At 37.0% G+C, this 13,571-nt stretch overlaps 2 protein-coding genes across 2 annotated transcripts in view; one reads left to right on the top strand and one right to left on the bottom strand.

Moving 5' to 3' along the window:
- Positions 1-8,871, bottom strand: part of LOC142337785 (signal recognition particle receptor subunit alpha-like) — a 237,563-nt gene extending 228,692 nt beyond the window's left edge. Inside the window, exon 1 of the mRNA XM_075387305.1 lies at positions 8,844-8,871. The gene's annotated coding sequence lies outside the window, so the exon portion shown is untranslated. The remainder of the gene's footprint in view (positions 1-8,843) is intronic.
- On the top strand, positions 3,250-11,295 carry LOC142337809 (tetratricopeptide repeat protein 1-like). Its single transcript, XM_075387341.1, has 3 exons — positions 3,250-3,598; positions 10,262-10,466; positions 10,868-11,295. Exons 1-3 carry the CDS (start codon positions 3,285-3,287, stop codon positions 11,201-11,203), a joined length of 855 nt encoding a protein of 284 aa, XP_075243456.1. The 5' UTR covers positions 3,250-3,284; the 3' UTR covers positions 11,204-11,295.
- Positions 11,296-13,571: the final 2,276 nt, after the last annotated feature.

Genomic DNA, 13,571 nt, shown 5'->3' with positions numbered 1-13,571 from the left:
ACTCTTGTACATGGACATTTTACTGTATGTGGTAATTACAACCCTGTGTATAAAATTCAGTGACTGTTATGTGGGACGAAGACGGGGTCTTTCCCAATATAGCCCCCCATGAAGTTAAAGCCCCCCTCATGGTATAATTTTCATGTTTGGGGGGCTCTAGGTTATCTCAACACTAAGCTGGGGTGCTATAATGGGAAAGACCCTGAAGACCCTTGTGTTTTGTACTCTAATGCTTAATTTATTGTTATTATTAAATAATTATAATCATTCTATGAAGATGGAATTCAAATGCATCCACCGATGTTGGTTCTGGATATCTTAAAGAATGCCGAAATTGAGCTAAGTATAAAGAAGGCTGGTGTTAAGTTTTTCAATTTCTGTTCTAAATTAGAACAAATAAATTCTAACAATTTTAATCAATTTCGTTTGGATTTGGCATTTATAGCCGTTTCAGATTATGGATGAATGCGGGACAGAAATCTCAAAAAAGCAGTGAACAGAATCGGAATTTAGTTAATAGCATTTTTCAAGATTTTGAAGCCGGTAAACCACAGATAGAGGACAACAGTCAACTTGATGAAGATCCTGGCGCGCGTGATGTAAATGGGAAAAATGTTTTTCCTGATTGTAATTGGACTTCGCCTGACGATGAAAACAAATGTGACGATGATTCAAAGAAAACTGAGGGACCGGCATTTGTCGGCAAATATTTTTTGATTTTCAAAAGTCAAATTTTTGTATTTGATCTAGTACTTCAATGTCAATTCCCGCCCCCGATACTCATCGCGCGTATTTAATTGCGGTTTCAGCTTTTTGATGTAGATCGCTTCTATCGTCATTAGTTTTTCAACCCCGCGAAATGGATCAAGAATCTCCCAATTTACGTTATGTGTTGTACCACAACATTCAACAAGGTGTTCTCCAACAGGGGAATCCCTCTTTTGATGCTCTGAAATTCTAGTGGTAACATGTCGGCTGGTTTGGCCAACATAGATGGAACTGCATCCTTTACATGTAACTTTATATACCACATGGGATTTCAGATTCTTATCAAAAGGTGATTTCAGTGTGGGCAAGCAAGTTCTTAGCTTTCTTGTTGTGAAATTGATTTAAATATTACACAATTTTTTCAGTCTACTTGCAAAATGTGATATTTCCTCTGTATTGAACCAAAAACCTAAATTTAGGCTCCATATTGTTAAGACTTTTATCTTTTTTAAGATGTTGTTCATTTTGGGGTGGTTTTGCTGTGACCTTTTCCTTTGTGACTATTTTATCCAAAGTCTCATTAACAATACTGGAGGACCATTCCATTGGGTATTGATTTTCAGTCCAATCAGTCCACGTCTCTTGATTTTCCTTAAGAGCTACATCAAAGGACTGCCAGTCACTGGTCGCAATAAAAGTCCTATGCACAGTCCCTTGAATCACATTTCTCTTATGTTGTAACGGTGCACAGCTACGGAAATTTAGGATTATGCCGGTATCAGTTGAATTTTGATACCAATGACAGCCGATTTCCGTGCATACTATGTCATCCACATACCTCTTGAATAATTTCAATTCCAGTGTGTCCTCTTTTTTACCTTCTTCTGCACAATAAGAACAGATCCAAAGAATTTCCTGTATGATCTTATATTCTGTGTCAGTGATACCTTGGCATTTTGAATGAAACCAGTTTTTGCATGATTCGCACTCGACTCCTTTCCCTCGGAAAGGAACGCGTCAGTTACAGTCAATGCATATCACCTTTGTGTCTGAAGTTTTGGTCTCCCTTCACTCTTTTGGTTTCTGCAAAGATTTTTCAAAGGATTTCATCCACAAATTTGCCAAAATTACCGCCAGCGAAGCACCCATTGCTAAACCGTCCGATCGAGTGTACCACATTTTATTACACTTAAAGTGAACATTCGTTACGGCTAGTCTCAAAAGGCTCTTCATAGCTGACCTCGGAATCTCAGGTACCTCGTCACTGGAGTACAGTTCTTTAAGCGCAATTTCAATTGCCTCCTCAACCGGTACATTGGTGTATAAGCTTTTTACATCGAGAGATACCACTAGCTCATCTTCATCCAATTTGGTAGCCTCTAGAGCTGATCTGGCACCCTTCGAGTTAGTCTCAATATTTGCACCTGGTAACTTCTCGGAAAAGGGAGAGAAATTTATTGAGGTCCTCGTAACTGCTACCGGGTATTGGCAGAACAGGCCGAAGCGGCGTACCAATTTTATGTACCTTGGCAAGTCCATTAAGCCTGGCCGGTTGCGATCCAGTTGTCCTGAGCCTGTGATAAATCTTTTCTATTCTCTCCCTGTTTCATTAATTGATCCAAACTGCTATTTATCAGTTTTTCCTAGAAGGAATTGTCAGTTGAAAATTAAAATAGTAGTAGAGTAGGGTTTAGGGTTAGGTCCAAGGGTTTTCACCCTGTTGATGCAGTCAAATTTTTCAGTCGGTTTTTAGTTTGCTCATGGGGATACAGCCTCCGCATCTGCAAAGGATCCTCCTCGTGCATATAGAAAAAAATGAACGTTTTCAAACATTGCGTTCATTTTTTTTACATTTATTACACCAAATTTAATTCAATCTTTTTTCCAGAGTTTTTGAAGATCCCGGCCAAAGCCATTGTACAGACTGTATACAAACAAGAGGAAACGCTTTCAACATTACGAAACCAGGGACAAAGAAATGCAATAAGAATTTCGGGAGGCGTACAAGCCAAAGCCATTCATTAAATATCATCGCTAAAACTAAATGAACTTGAACTTGCTGACTTATCAAGACCTCTATTAACCATAATTTACTGGAACTTCTTTGAAAAATATAACTCTTGTACATGGAAAATTTACTGCATGTGGTAATTACAACCCTGTGCATAAAATTCAGTGACTGTTATGTGGGACGAAGACCGGGTCTTTCCCAATATAGCCCCCCATGAAGTTAAAGCCCCCCTCATAGTATAATTACCATGTTTGGGGGGGGGCTCTAGGTTATCTCACCACTAAGCTGGGGGGCTATAATGGGAAAGACCCTGAAGATCCTTGAGTTTTGTACTCTAATGCTTAATTTATTGTTATTATTAAATAATTATACTCATTCTATGAAGATGGAATTCAAATGCATCCACCGATGTTGGTCCTGGATATCTTCAAGAATGCCGAAATTGAGCTAAGTATAAAGAAGGCTGGTGTTAAGTTTTTCAATGTCGGTTCTAAATTAGAACAAATAAGTTCTAACAATTTTAATCAATTTCGTTTGGATTTGGCATTTATAGCCGTTTCAGATTATGGATGAATGCGGGACAAAATCTCAGAAAAGCAGTGAACAGAATCGGAATTTAGTCAATAGCATTTTTCAAGATTTTGAAGCCGGTAAACCACAGATAGAGGACAACAGTCAACTTGAAGAAGATCCTGGCGCGCGTGATGTAAATGGGAAAAATGTGTTTCCTGATTGTAATTGGACTTCGCCTGACGATGAAAAAAAATGTGACGATGATTCAAAGAAAACTGAGGGACCGGCATTCGTTCTAGCTGAAATTGATGAAAAATCTCAAGAATCAACTGAAGAGCAATTGGAGCCAATTGAATTGGACGAGAGGTTAATTTTAAGGCAGTTTTCTTAGCTCAAATTGGGGCCCTTTTCCATTATAGACCCTACCAAAATTTAGATTTAGTCCCTTGCTTATTGTCTAATTACCGTAGTTGGAGTCGGTAGGTCCTATCCCCTTAAAATTAATGGTCTTTAATGGAAAAATTCGTTCTTAGTTGCCCTCAAACAAGCTGTACCGCAATTATTTTAATCATGTTGGTCTTTCTTTCTTAATGCAATTTTTCGTACAACAATCTTTTCGTCCGAGTTTATTTTGTCTGACGGGTTTTTTACAATTCAAAGAATTTGAATTGTATTGGGGCACTGTCTTTTTTTTACGACTCGAAGAGGAGTATTGGTTTTCTTAAGGTTTTTTTTTACTTGAAAACTTTGAAAATCTTTGAACATTTTTAATGCCACTTGAAGTTCTCTTCATATTTGCGATTGGCGCTTATTGTGCTTGTTGGCGATTTGCATTGCCTGATCAGGACAATGTATTGTAGAGAGGCATTTTGCGCTTAATTGTGTCATTTATGCTCTAAGAAATGTTTATTTTTCACGAAGAGCCTGATAGTTTTTGTAATTTTGTCCTGATCTGTTTTCTCTACTTCGCTGATTTTTGAGTTAACTTGAATTATTTCAGATATTAATTGCTCCATCTCGTTTTAAATTTTTATTTTTATTGGGTCGTTTTTCTCAGTAACAATTTCACAACCATATTTCAAAAAAGAAGTTATAAATTTTTTTTATTCACTAATGATGAACAAATTTTTTCTGTCCGAGACATAATTGAATGATTGATCTGAACTGCTCCCGATACTATACTTCCTCTTGCCTTCATTGCTTCTGTTACATAGCTAACGCTGGGAAGAAGAAGAAGAAGAAGAAGAATTTATTTCTCTGATACAAAATAATAATACTAGCAACACAAAGTCTAATATATATTTAGCACAGAGGGGACAGCAGACGGAACCAATTAGTTCACTTGAAGCTGCCCTAATCCAATAACATTGTATTACAGAAAATGAATAATTATCAACTAAGTCCATTTAAGTATCCCAATCTCACCAAAGCAAGTAAAAAAAACGAAACATTAAAAAAAAGAGTAACTTAAAAAAAATTGAAATTGTTTTGCATTTTAGCTACCTGACTGATGTAGAGCATGCTGAGAGGCTTTGAAGTGATGCATGATTTGTTTGAGGGAAGGGGTACGTTACATTGATCAAGGTTAGGTTCTGACACCCAAGTGTCAAGATTCCAAAACCCAAGATCTATGTAACGTTGACAGACTTCCCCCCCCCCCTGCAACGAACAACCCGCACCACTTTTGTGGCCAGGAATTCTTAGAAGTTCGTTAGGAGGAAGTCTGACTGCTCTATTCACTATACTATACTTTAACTATCCAAACACAAAGTCAGTTAAGTCTATATTGCCTAGAATATATAGATCCCTTATACTATGAACAATTTTGGGAAAAAATGCATTATCTATCTCAAGAGGTGTTTCAAGAACACCGTTTTCAATCAGCAAGTTGAACAATTTAGCTCCTCTATAGGCTAACGAACATTTTTTAAACCTGTTTGAATTGGTAGGCAATTTTAGAAGATTTTTTTGAGCACTGCGCGTTAAACGGGGGTTTTCTTTATATTGAAACAGGTTATTCATATATTCCTCCGAATGCAATTTTCCAGCAGAACGAAGAACACATATCAGAAGCTCATATATGTACAGTTCATAGACCCAAAGAATTTTATTCTGGACAAAAAGATTACCAACATGCTCGTCTTTTTTCATGAAATAGATTGTACGCAATATTTTCTTTTGAAGAATATGAATAGGCTTTAATGCATTCAGCGATGTACATCCATAAACTAAAATTCCATACTGAATTATAGGTTTAACGTTTGTATCATAAAACCTCAGCAAGAAAACTCTAGGAACTAAGTGCCTTAGCTTGCACAAAATTCCACACTGAACACTAATTTTTTTACGAACTGTTTCGATATGGTAATTGTACTTAAGTTGATTGTCCAAAACGATTCCTAAGTACTTGCAGTGCGATTGGGAAACTTGACACGATCCAGCTATGTTTAGATAACTAGAATCTGGAGTCACATTTTTGAAATTAACATGAACCGTTTTCTCTAAATTCAGTGTTAATTTGTTATTTAACAGCCAAGTGTTTACACTAGCTAGATCCACTTCCAGCTCATTTTTGGAGCAGTTAATGCCCGCAATGTTAGTATCGTCAGCAAACAGAAACACGTCACTGCTATTACATGCCTTAGGGAGGTCGTTTATATAAATGATGAACAACAAAGGGCCTAGAATTGAACCTTGAGGAACGCCGTATTTTATATCAGACAGCTTAGATCTTACACCATTTACTTCAACATACTGTTTACGATTGCTTAGAAAACTTTTCATCCAATTTTTACAAGGACCCACTAAGCCATAAAGATGAAACTTTCTGAGTAAGATTTCATGGTCAATTGTATCAAAAGCTTTCTTTAGATCAATGAAGACAGTTGCCGTTGTTTTTTTTTATCATTATGTGCTCTTACTTTTTCCGTAAATTCAGCTATGGCATCAATAGTACAATGCTTGCGCCTAAAACCAAACTGATTCTTTTGTAAGAGATTGTTGCTTTCAAGATAATTATAGATCCTGGAGTAAGCTATTTTTTCAAAGATTTTGCCCCAACATATTAAAAGATAGATGGGCCTGTAGTCATTACAGCAAGCTTTATTTCCTGATTTGAAAAGGGGAAAAACTTTTGCGATGGACAAGGCAGTAGGGAAAATACCCTGATGGAAGGACATATTAACTAGTTTTGATAGATAGGGAGCCACTACGTCTTTACAAGCCTTTATTACATTGGAACATACGTCGTCTAAACCACAAGAAGTTTTATTTGATAGGTTATCAATGACATCAGATATCTCCTTTACATTGGTATCATAGAACCAGATTGAAAAATTAGTGTGCTGACTGAAAGCATTGCTATTTAAGGGAATTTGAACACATGAATTGACGAGTTTTTCTCCAACAGAAGAGAAAAAAGTTCATTTCTTGCGCTACATCAAATGGTTTTGTTAATTGTCCGAACTCCGTTTCCAACATAGGTATTTGATCTGACTTTTCATTTTTGCCCTGAAGATCATTTAATATTTTGAAAACTTTCCTCGAGTCACCCAGACATTTTTCAAATTTCTTAAAATAGTAATTACGCTTGCATCTCTTGCTCTCTTTTTCAACTCGGTATCTCAAAAGTAGAAATTTCTTTCGCAAACTGGCGTTATTCCGATCTTTGGACCATTGGCCATGTGCTTTATTTCTTTTGTTGATTAAATTTTTTAGATTGTTAGTTAACCATTTAGGCTTCAGATTTGATTTATGACAATAAACTTTCATAGGAGCATAATGATCAAAAACCAGCTGAAAACAATGTTGGAAGGAATTGAAGCATTTATTCATTTCACCCTTTAATTCAATTTTTTGCAACTGATGACTCAATGTAAAACAAAACATCTCTGACTTCACTTGAGATTTTGTAAACGAGATATCTCGAAAATTTAACTCTGGTTTAAAATTGCTATGTTTCGCAACAATTTCAAGGGAAATTGGATAGTGATCTGAAAAACTTTCATCTTTGTGAGTTTTAATCTTGCCTTCCACATTTTTTGTTATAAAATGGTCGATACAGGAATCCGTAGAAGTTGAAATTCGTGTCGGATCGCTATTTAGCAGCTCGAAGCCATTACTATTAATAACATCAAAATAGGCTGCTGTTAGATCATTTTTCTTCAAAATGTTGATATTGAAATCACCACAAATGATAACGCTGCAGTCTTTTTTACTTAAACATTCTAAGGTTTCTTCAAGGCGTGCAAGAAACTCCATTTTGTTATTTCTCGGAGGATTGTAAACAACCAATATGAAGTAGTATTTTTTATTTGCTTCTACTTTAATCAGAAGGCTTTCATCTAAGTTGCACTGTTCCTCAGCGACTAATTTTACTGCTTCTCGGCATTGAATCATTACACCTCCTCCACGGTAGGGTCTTGTTTTAGAAACGAGCGTTTTATAGCCTGATAACTTGAAGTAATACGGTGTCATATTATCTTTAAGCCAGGTTTCTGTTAGACAAAGAATATCAGGGGGTGACTCGAGGTAGCCTAGTTGTGACTCTAGTTCATCATAATGTTTTACTAATGATCTAGTATTAAGATGAAAAATTATTAAAGAAAGCTGATCAGTTTTTGTTTTCGGCAACTTTTGATTCAATTGCTAAAACGATGGATTATCAAAGCAGAATTGTACATCCTGTAATTCGTATCCCAGCTCAATACCTCCTTCATACAGTTGACGAACACAATGTACTTTATTATTGTCCTTCCATTTGTAGAACAAATTTCCCTCTCTTGTCCATGTCGATTCTATTCTTGTGTCGCTTTTCATCAAATTGTGGAACCTTAGTCTGGCTCTCGTTAAGTCTTCAACAATCGAAACGTTCATGGTTGTGTCATTTTCTCTCAGCTTTCTCTTGTTTCTTAAAATTTCAACTTTGCTTACTCTTCTGGTGAAACGAACAATAATGGGTCTTTCGTTCTTATTGGATGGAAGACGATGAGCAATCGAGATGTCTTTTTTATCCAATGCTACTCCAATATCGGATGCCAGCTCCACTACATTGCTTATTGTTCTATCGCTAGACTCCCAAATCGTGCGATTATTTGCATCAGTTGTTATGCGCTCAGACATTCCCATTATTCGCAAATTGTCTCGCCTATTGTAGTTCTCCAACATTTCTGTTTCTGATAACATCTTCAATGTCAGCTCATCTTTTTGATACCTCATTTGCTCTCGAATGGAATCTGTTGCTGAATAAATTTCTGATTTTACTTCATTTAAAATTTCCTCCTTTGTGCCATTTAAAACTTTTTCAATCATTTCTTCGATAGCCTGCTTTACTGAACACTTCACCTCATCAATAATTTTGGGAATAATTTTTGCTACTGCTTCATCAATGAAACTTGATACGTCCAGATCACCGTTTTCTTTTAATGGGCTCAATTCACTTCTAGTTCTCTTCTTTTCAGATTTACCGACTGGTGTTTGCAGCGGTGATTGATCATGGAATCTAAGTTGAGGCATATTCACGTCTACTGAGTCATCTAAACGCTCTTTTTGAAAGTTTTCATGTTTTTTGGCAGGGTTATTTAGCATGCCTCGCTGGCTCATCTCTGAAACTATTTAATAAGTTTATCACAACAATTAGGCTAATGTGTTGTGTTTATCACAGTAATTAGTGTTGTCTTATAAAAAAAACTTTCAAGATGCGTAGACGGTAGTTGAGATTATTCGAATCGCAAATTTTCACTGCCACAAATTAGTATCATAAGCAGCTTTGTATGCTTTTTGTTTTGTGAAAGTTTTCAGAATTACATGGTTTTCAGTAAGTGAGACCCCACCTGTTTTCAAAAGCCAAATGGATTTTGCTCTTCTTGCCCTCTTGTAAGGTCCCCATTTTTTGTAACATTTTAAAAAGCAAGTGTGTGCTTCTCGAGGGTACTGAATTTAATGTGTTTAATCTAAGTTTAATGTAACTTGTTTTTTGATAACTTGGATACCACAGGTTTTGAAGATTGTTTGGTAGACAGACCTTTTTATTTCAATTGTGTAACCTCCTTTGCTTTATCGATAACAATCAGTAGTAGTGAAAGCAACCAGGTTGTCACAATTTGCTGTTTTCCTAATTATACTCCAGGACTTTTGTTTTATTTCTCAATTTTTCGTGAGGATTGCTTCAATTCACTTGCTTTTTCTGGTTTCTATAAATCTGCATAAATTCATTTTGACTTCCTCTACATGCTCTTCAAACTACGATTTAACTGAAATGAGAACGGTTTCACTGAATGCACGCAACGTGATTCTGCTGTTCCGTTGATGATTTTGGGTTCGTTCCCGATTATCTTGATAAAAAATGAAAACATAATTGTTTTAATTTTTGTAATTTTTACCACTACAGCCACTTTTACTCATGTTTGTGACTTCAACATTTTTTCTGAGATAAATAAAGTTTTATAACAGTTAACTTGGAATTGGAAGGCATCATTTTGTCCTTTGAATTGTTAAAAATCTCTAAATTCGCAATGAGTTATAGACAAAGACTGAGGATGCATAATCAAAACCGTCCATAATGCAAAAGAGATCAAAAAAATATTATATTTCATAGAAACATGTTTGAGGAAAATTTTAAGTTGAAACAAGTAGTTTATGTTTACTTAAAACACGTTTGAGAAATAATATGAGTGCAATTAAGTGTTCTTTCGTAATTGAAGATTACTCAGATTTTGCGTTCTTCTGAAAAGTCAAATATTTTTACCTGTTTATTTTTTCACGAAGTTCAGCTAATTAATGTTAAATTTTTCCTTGGCAGATTAATATAAACATTGTTTGGTGCTACAACAATTTCTGAAATATCATCGGATTTTTGGACATGATGTTTTCAAATGCTTATGTGGGAACATCCCTTGCCACGCACAGAACAAGCGAACATTCTTGTTTTGTTTTGTGTCAGTTTATAGTGAATCTATGTTAGCTTTTATTTTTCTTTGTCAAATCAGTTGTTTTATGTAGGAAATTAAATTAAGAGTTCTTTGTTTTTAGGGCAATCAAAGCTTTGGATTTGAAAGAAGACGCAAACAAGCTTTATGTGGACAAGCGAATTGAAGATGCACTGCAATTGTATACAGAAGCCCTATCTATTTGCCCAGTATCACGGAGAAAGGAACGAGCTGCCCTCTATGGCAACAGATCTGCGTGTTGTGTCCAGCTTGATCAGCACAAGATAGCCATTAGAGAGTGCTCAAAGGTATGACGAAACTGGTGATAGAAAAGTTTTTGAACGAGAACAATGATATTGTTCCGACCATTTTGTTTAATTGGTCTATGAATGATTGTTTTGCGCTTTTTTGGAATGATGGCTTTCGAATTTTGTAGCGATTATTGTGCGGTGCCGATTAACCGAAAAAGTGTTGGTCAAGTAACATATGATAGTTGATCTCACGCCTCCAATGTCAATCTTCAAAGTTGATGCCGTTTAGTGTGCTCATTTTAGTCTCTAGTCGTTATTCTATGGCTAAAATTGCTTCCGCTGGCTAAAAGTATTGAGACAAAAAAGTGGCTCAATTTAAAGGCTTCAAACTGAGCAAAATTTTAAAGAAGCAGATAGTCATCAAATGGAAACTACGCAATCTCGCTTTCGTGTTTTAGGCGTTGGAGTTTGACCCTCAATATCTAAAGGTGCTTAAGCGGCGAGCAAAGTCCTACGAGAAAGTGGAACAGTTAGAGCAAGCTTTAGAAGATTACAAGAAAATAGTAGAAATGGACCCTTCTGATCACATCGCGAGAGAACGTGTTTTCAATTTACCCAGAGAGATCAATGAAAGGAATGAGAAATTGAAAGCTGAAATGATGGGAAAGTTGAAGGACCTTGGCAATATGTTTTTAAAACCGTTTGGATTATCAACTAATAACTTCAAATTGAATCAAGATCCAAACACAGGTGGCTACAATATACAGTTCTCTCAAAACTCATCTGGTGAATAGGTTTTTACTATTTATTTTATTTCACTTTGATTAAATAGATTCTAAATAACTTTTTAGTTGCAAAGACACCTCAATAAAAAATTGATTACTGATTAGACGTTTTCATTGAAAAGTATGCGGACAATGATAAGACAGGATCAAATCGGTACATTCCCAGTTGTATTTGAGATATTCTGAGGGACAAAGTTAGCGTTAGCGAACTGATCAAGTATAGACTAAACGCTCAAATTGTAATTAATTGCTCTTGAAAGTAGTTCAGCAATTATTGTAAACGTGTGTCTTTTTGCGACTCGAAGAGGAGTATTGAGTTTCTACAGGTTTTTACGACTCGGAGAGGAGTATTGATATTCTACAGGTTTTTTTTAGCAGAAAGCAAGTTTGTTCATGACTTGAATTCTGACTTCTTTCTATTCGAGCTTTTACCTCCGTTTTTGATTGTTGACTTCTGTTTTCGAACATTGGACTTGAACAATAGCTTAGTTTGTAATGTATAGCAATTGATATCAGTCTGTAATTCAAGGTGAAGAGGTCAATTTGAGAAAATTTGATCCCATTTAACTACCTAAGCCGCCCCAAAAACTACCCTCCCCCCCCCCACCACTACCACGTACCTATCCCCCCCCCCAACGTACCTACCTACCCACCCACCCACCCACGTACCTACCCCCACTTACATACACCCCCAGCACCACCTACCAACCCCTCCCCCCACCAGCACCTACCCACACCCCTGAACTGAAAAAATTAACGCTTTTTATGTTATATTGGTCTACTATTTTTGTTATTTCTAGTGTTTTTTTTCGATATTCTGGTTTTGTCCAAGTTAGGGTAGAGATTATTTTGCACGACGATTCCAGTCGTTTCCGGTATTCTACCGGCTATGTTTTTTTGGCAGAAAGCAAGTTTGTTCATGACTTGAATTTTGACTTCTTTCTGTTCGAGCATTTACCTTCGTTTGTGATTTGATTGTTGACTTCTGTTTTCGAACATCGGACTTTAACAGTAGCTTCGATTGTAATGTATAGTAGTTAGGAACTGCCGGTTATGTTAAAGGTGAAGAAGTCATTTTGAGTTTTTTTTTTCCTATATAAGTCACCCCTAATTATCTAAACTACACCGCACAAAGCCCCCGCCAACTATCTACCCCCCCCCCCCCCCCCAACACGTACCTACCCGACCGCCCCCGCACGCTCACCCCCAACTTACCCCCACCTACCCCTTCCCCCTCACTTCACTTAGCTACCCCCCCCCCCAAATACCCCAGCACTACCCACCTCTTCCCCAACCTATCTACTGACCCACCCACCTACCTACCCCCCCCCAACCACCTACCTACCCCCCCCCCCCTACCTACCCCCCAAACTACCCCCTCCCTTCAGCTAACTACCCCCACCTACCCCTACCCCCCAAACTACCCCCTCCCTTCACCTAACTACCCCCACCTACCCCCCTCCCAACTACCACAGCACTACCCACCTCCCAAACCTATCTGCCCACCTAGCTACCCTCGCACGTAAAAAATTGTCTGCATTTCAAAAACACCTTAATGTGGTTTGTTGGGCAACTTTTGTTTTTTTTCTCTTGTCTATTTTGATGTTCTAATTTTGGTAAGTTAGTTTAGAGATTATAGTGCACGACGATTCGAGTCGTTTCCGGTATTCTACCGGCTACGTTTTTTAATGCAAAATTTTCGCTTGACAATTTTGTCTTTCGATTGACTTTTACGCCCTTGACTTTTTGCATTTCGCGTGATCTAAAATTCTCTCTCAATCACAATCTCAAGCAGCTGAACTCAATTGGCGGCAATTTAATACTAAAAGTCAAAGGAAAAGTGCTCCGAAACTGGTGTCATTTTTTACTTTAAATCTTAGTAGTGGTATATGTTAACCTCTAATGTGGTTATTTGAAGCCCACTATAGAACTTCTTAGTCGCATTTAGGCTCCCCCTCCCCCCCCCCCCCCCCCCGACTGAAATAGGATACAATTGATTAGAGCTCTCACTAGTCGTTCAAGAGCAATTCTTCCGACGTTTAGTCGGTTATGTTTTTTACTTGTTAAACTGCCTGTTTTGGGGAGGATTTTCTGTTGCTACTCGATTTCCGTTTTTTTTTCTGAATTTTAAACACATTGACTATAAAGGGATCGAATTTGAAATGCTTAACTTCAAATGATGTAGGGATGACGAAGTTGAACCAATTTAACGCGGGGAGGACGTTTATAATTATCACGGAAGATTTGCAAGTTCCTTTATCTCCCTGAGTACTCCTGGCATCTTGTTTACAATTTAAAAGGTTAAGGTTCAATCCATTTACGCTGATTCATATAAAATTCAAAACAAACAGAAAATCAGGTGCCTAAAATTTTCCCA

Source organism: Convolutriloba macropyga, chromosome 1, assembly GCF_964194025.1.
Source record: "Convolutriloba macropyga chromosome 1, txConMacr16.3, whole genome shotgun sequence".
In the NCBI taxonomy this organism is placed as follows: Eukaryota; Metazoa; Xenacoelomorpha; order Acoela; family Convolutidae; genus Convolutriloba; species Convolutriloba macropyga.
The sequence above is the reverse complement of the archived record's forward strand: the minus strand, read 5'-3'. Positions and strand labels throughout refer to the sequence as shown.

What these genes read in the sequence shown, in the direction of transcription:
- LOC142337809 (XM_075387341.1), top strand. Translation starts at nt 3,285, where the DNA reads ATGGATGAATGCGGGACAAAATCTCAGAAAAGCAGTGAACAGAATCGG. An exon ending in CCAATTGAATTGGACGAGAG is followed by an intron (nt 3,599 to 10,261) that starts GTTAATTTTAAG and finishes CTTTGTTTTTAG; the next exon opens with GGCAATCAAAGCTTTGGATT. An exon ending in CCATTAGAGAGTGCTCAAAG is followed by an intron (nt 10,467 to 10,867) that starts GTATGACGAAAC and finishes TTCGTGTTTTAG; the next exon opens with GCGTTGGAGTTTGACCCTCA.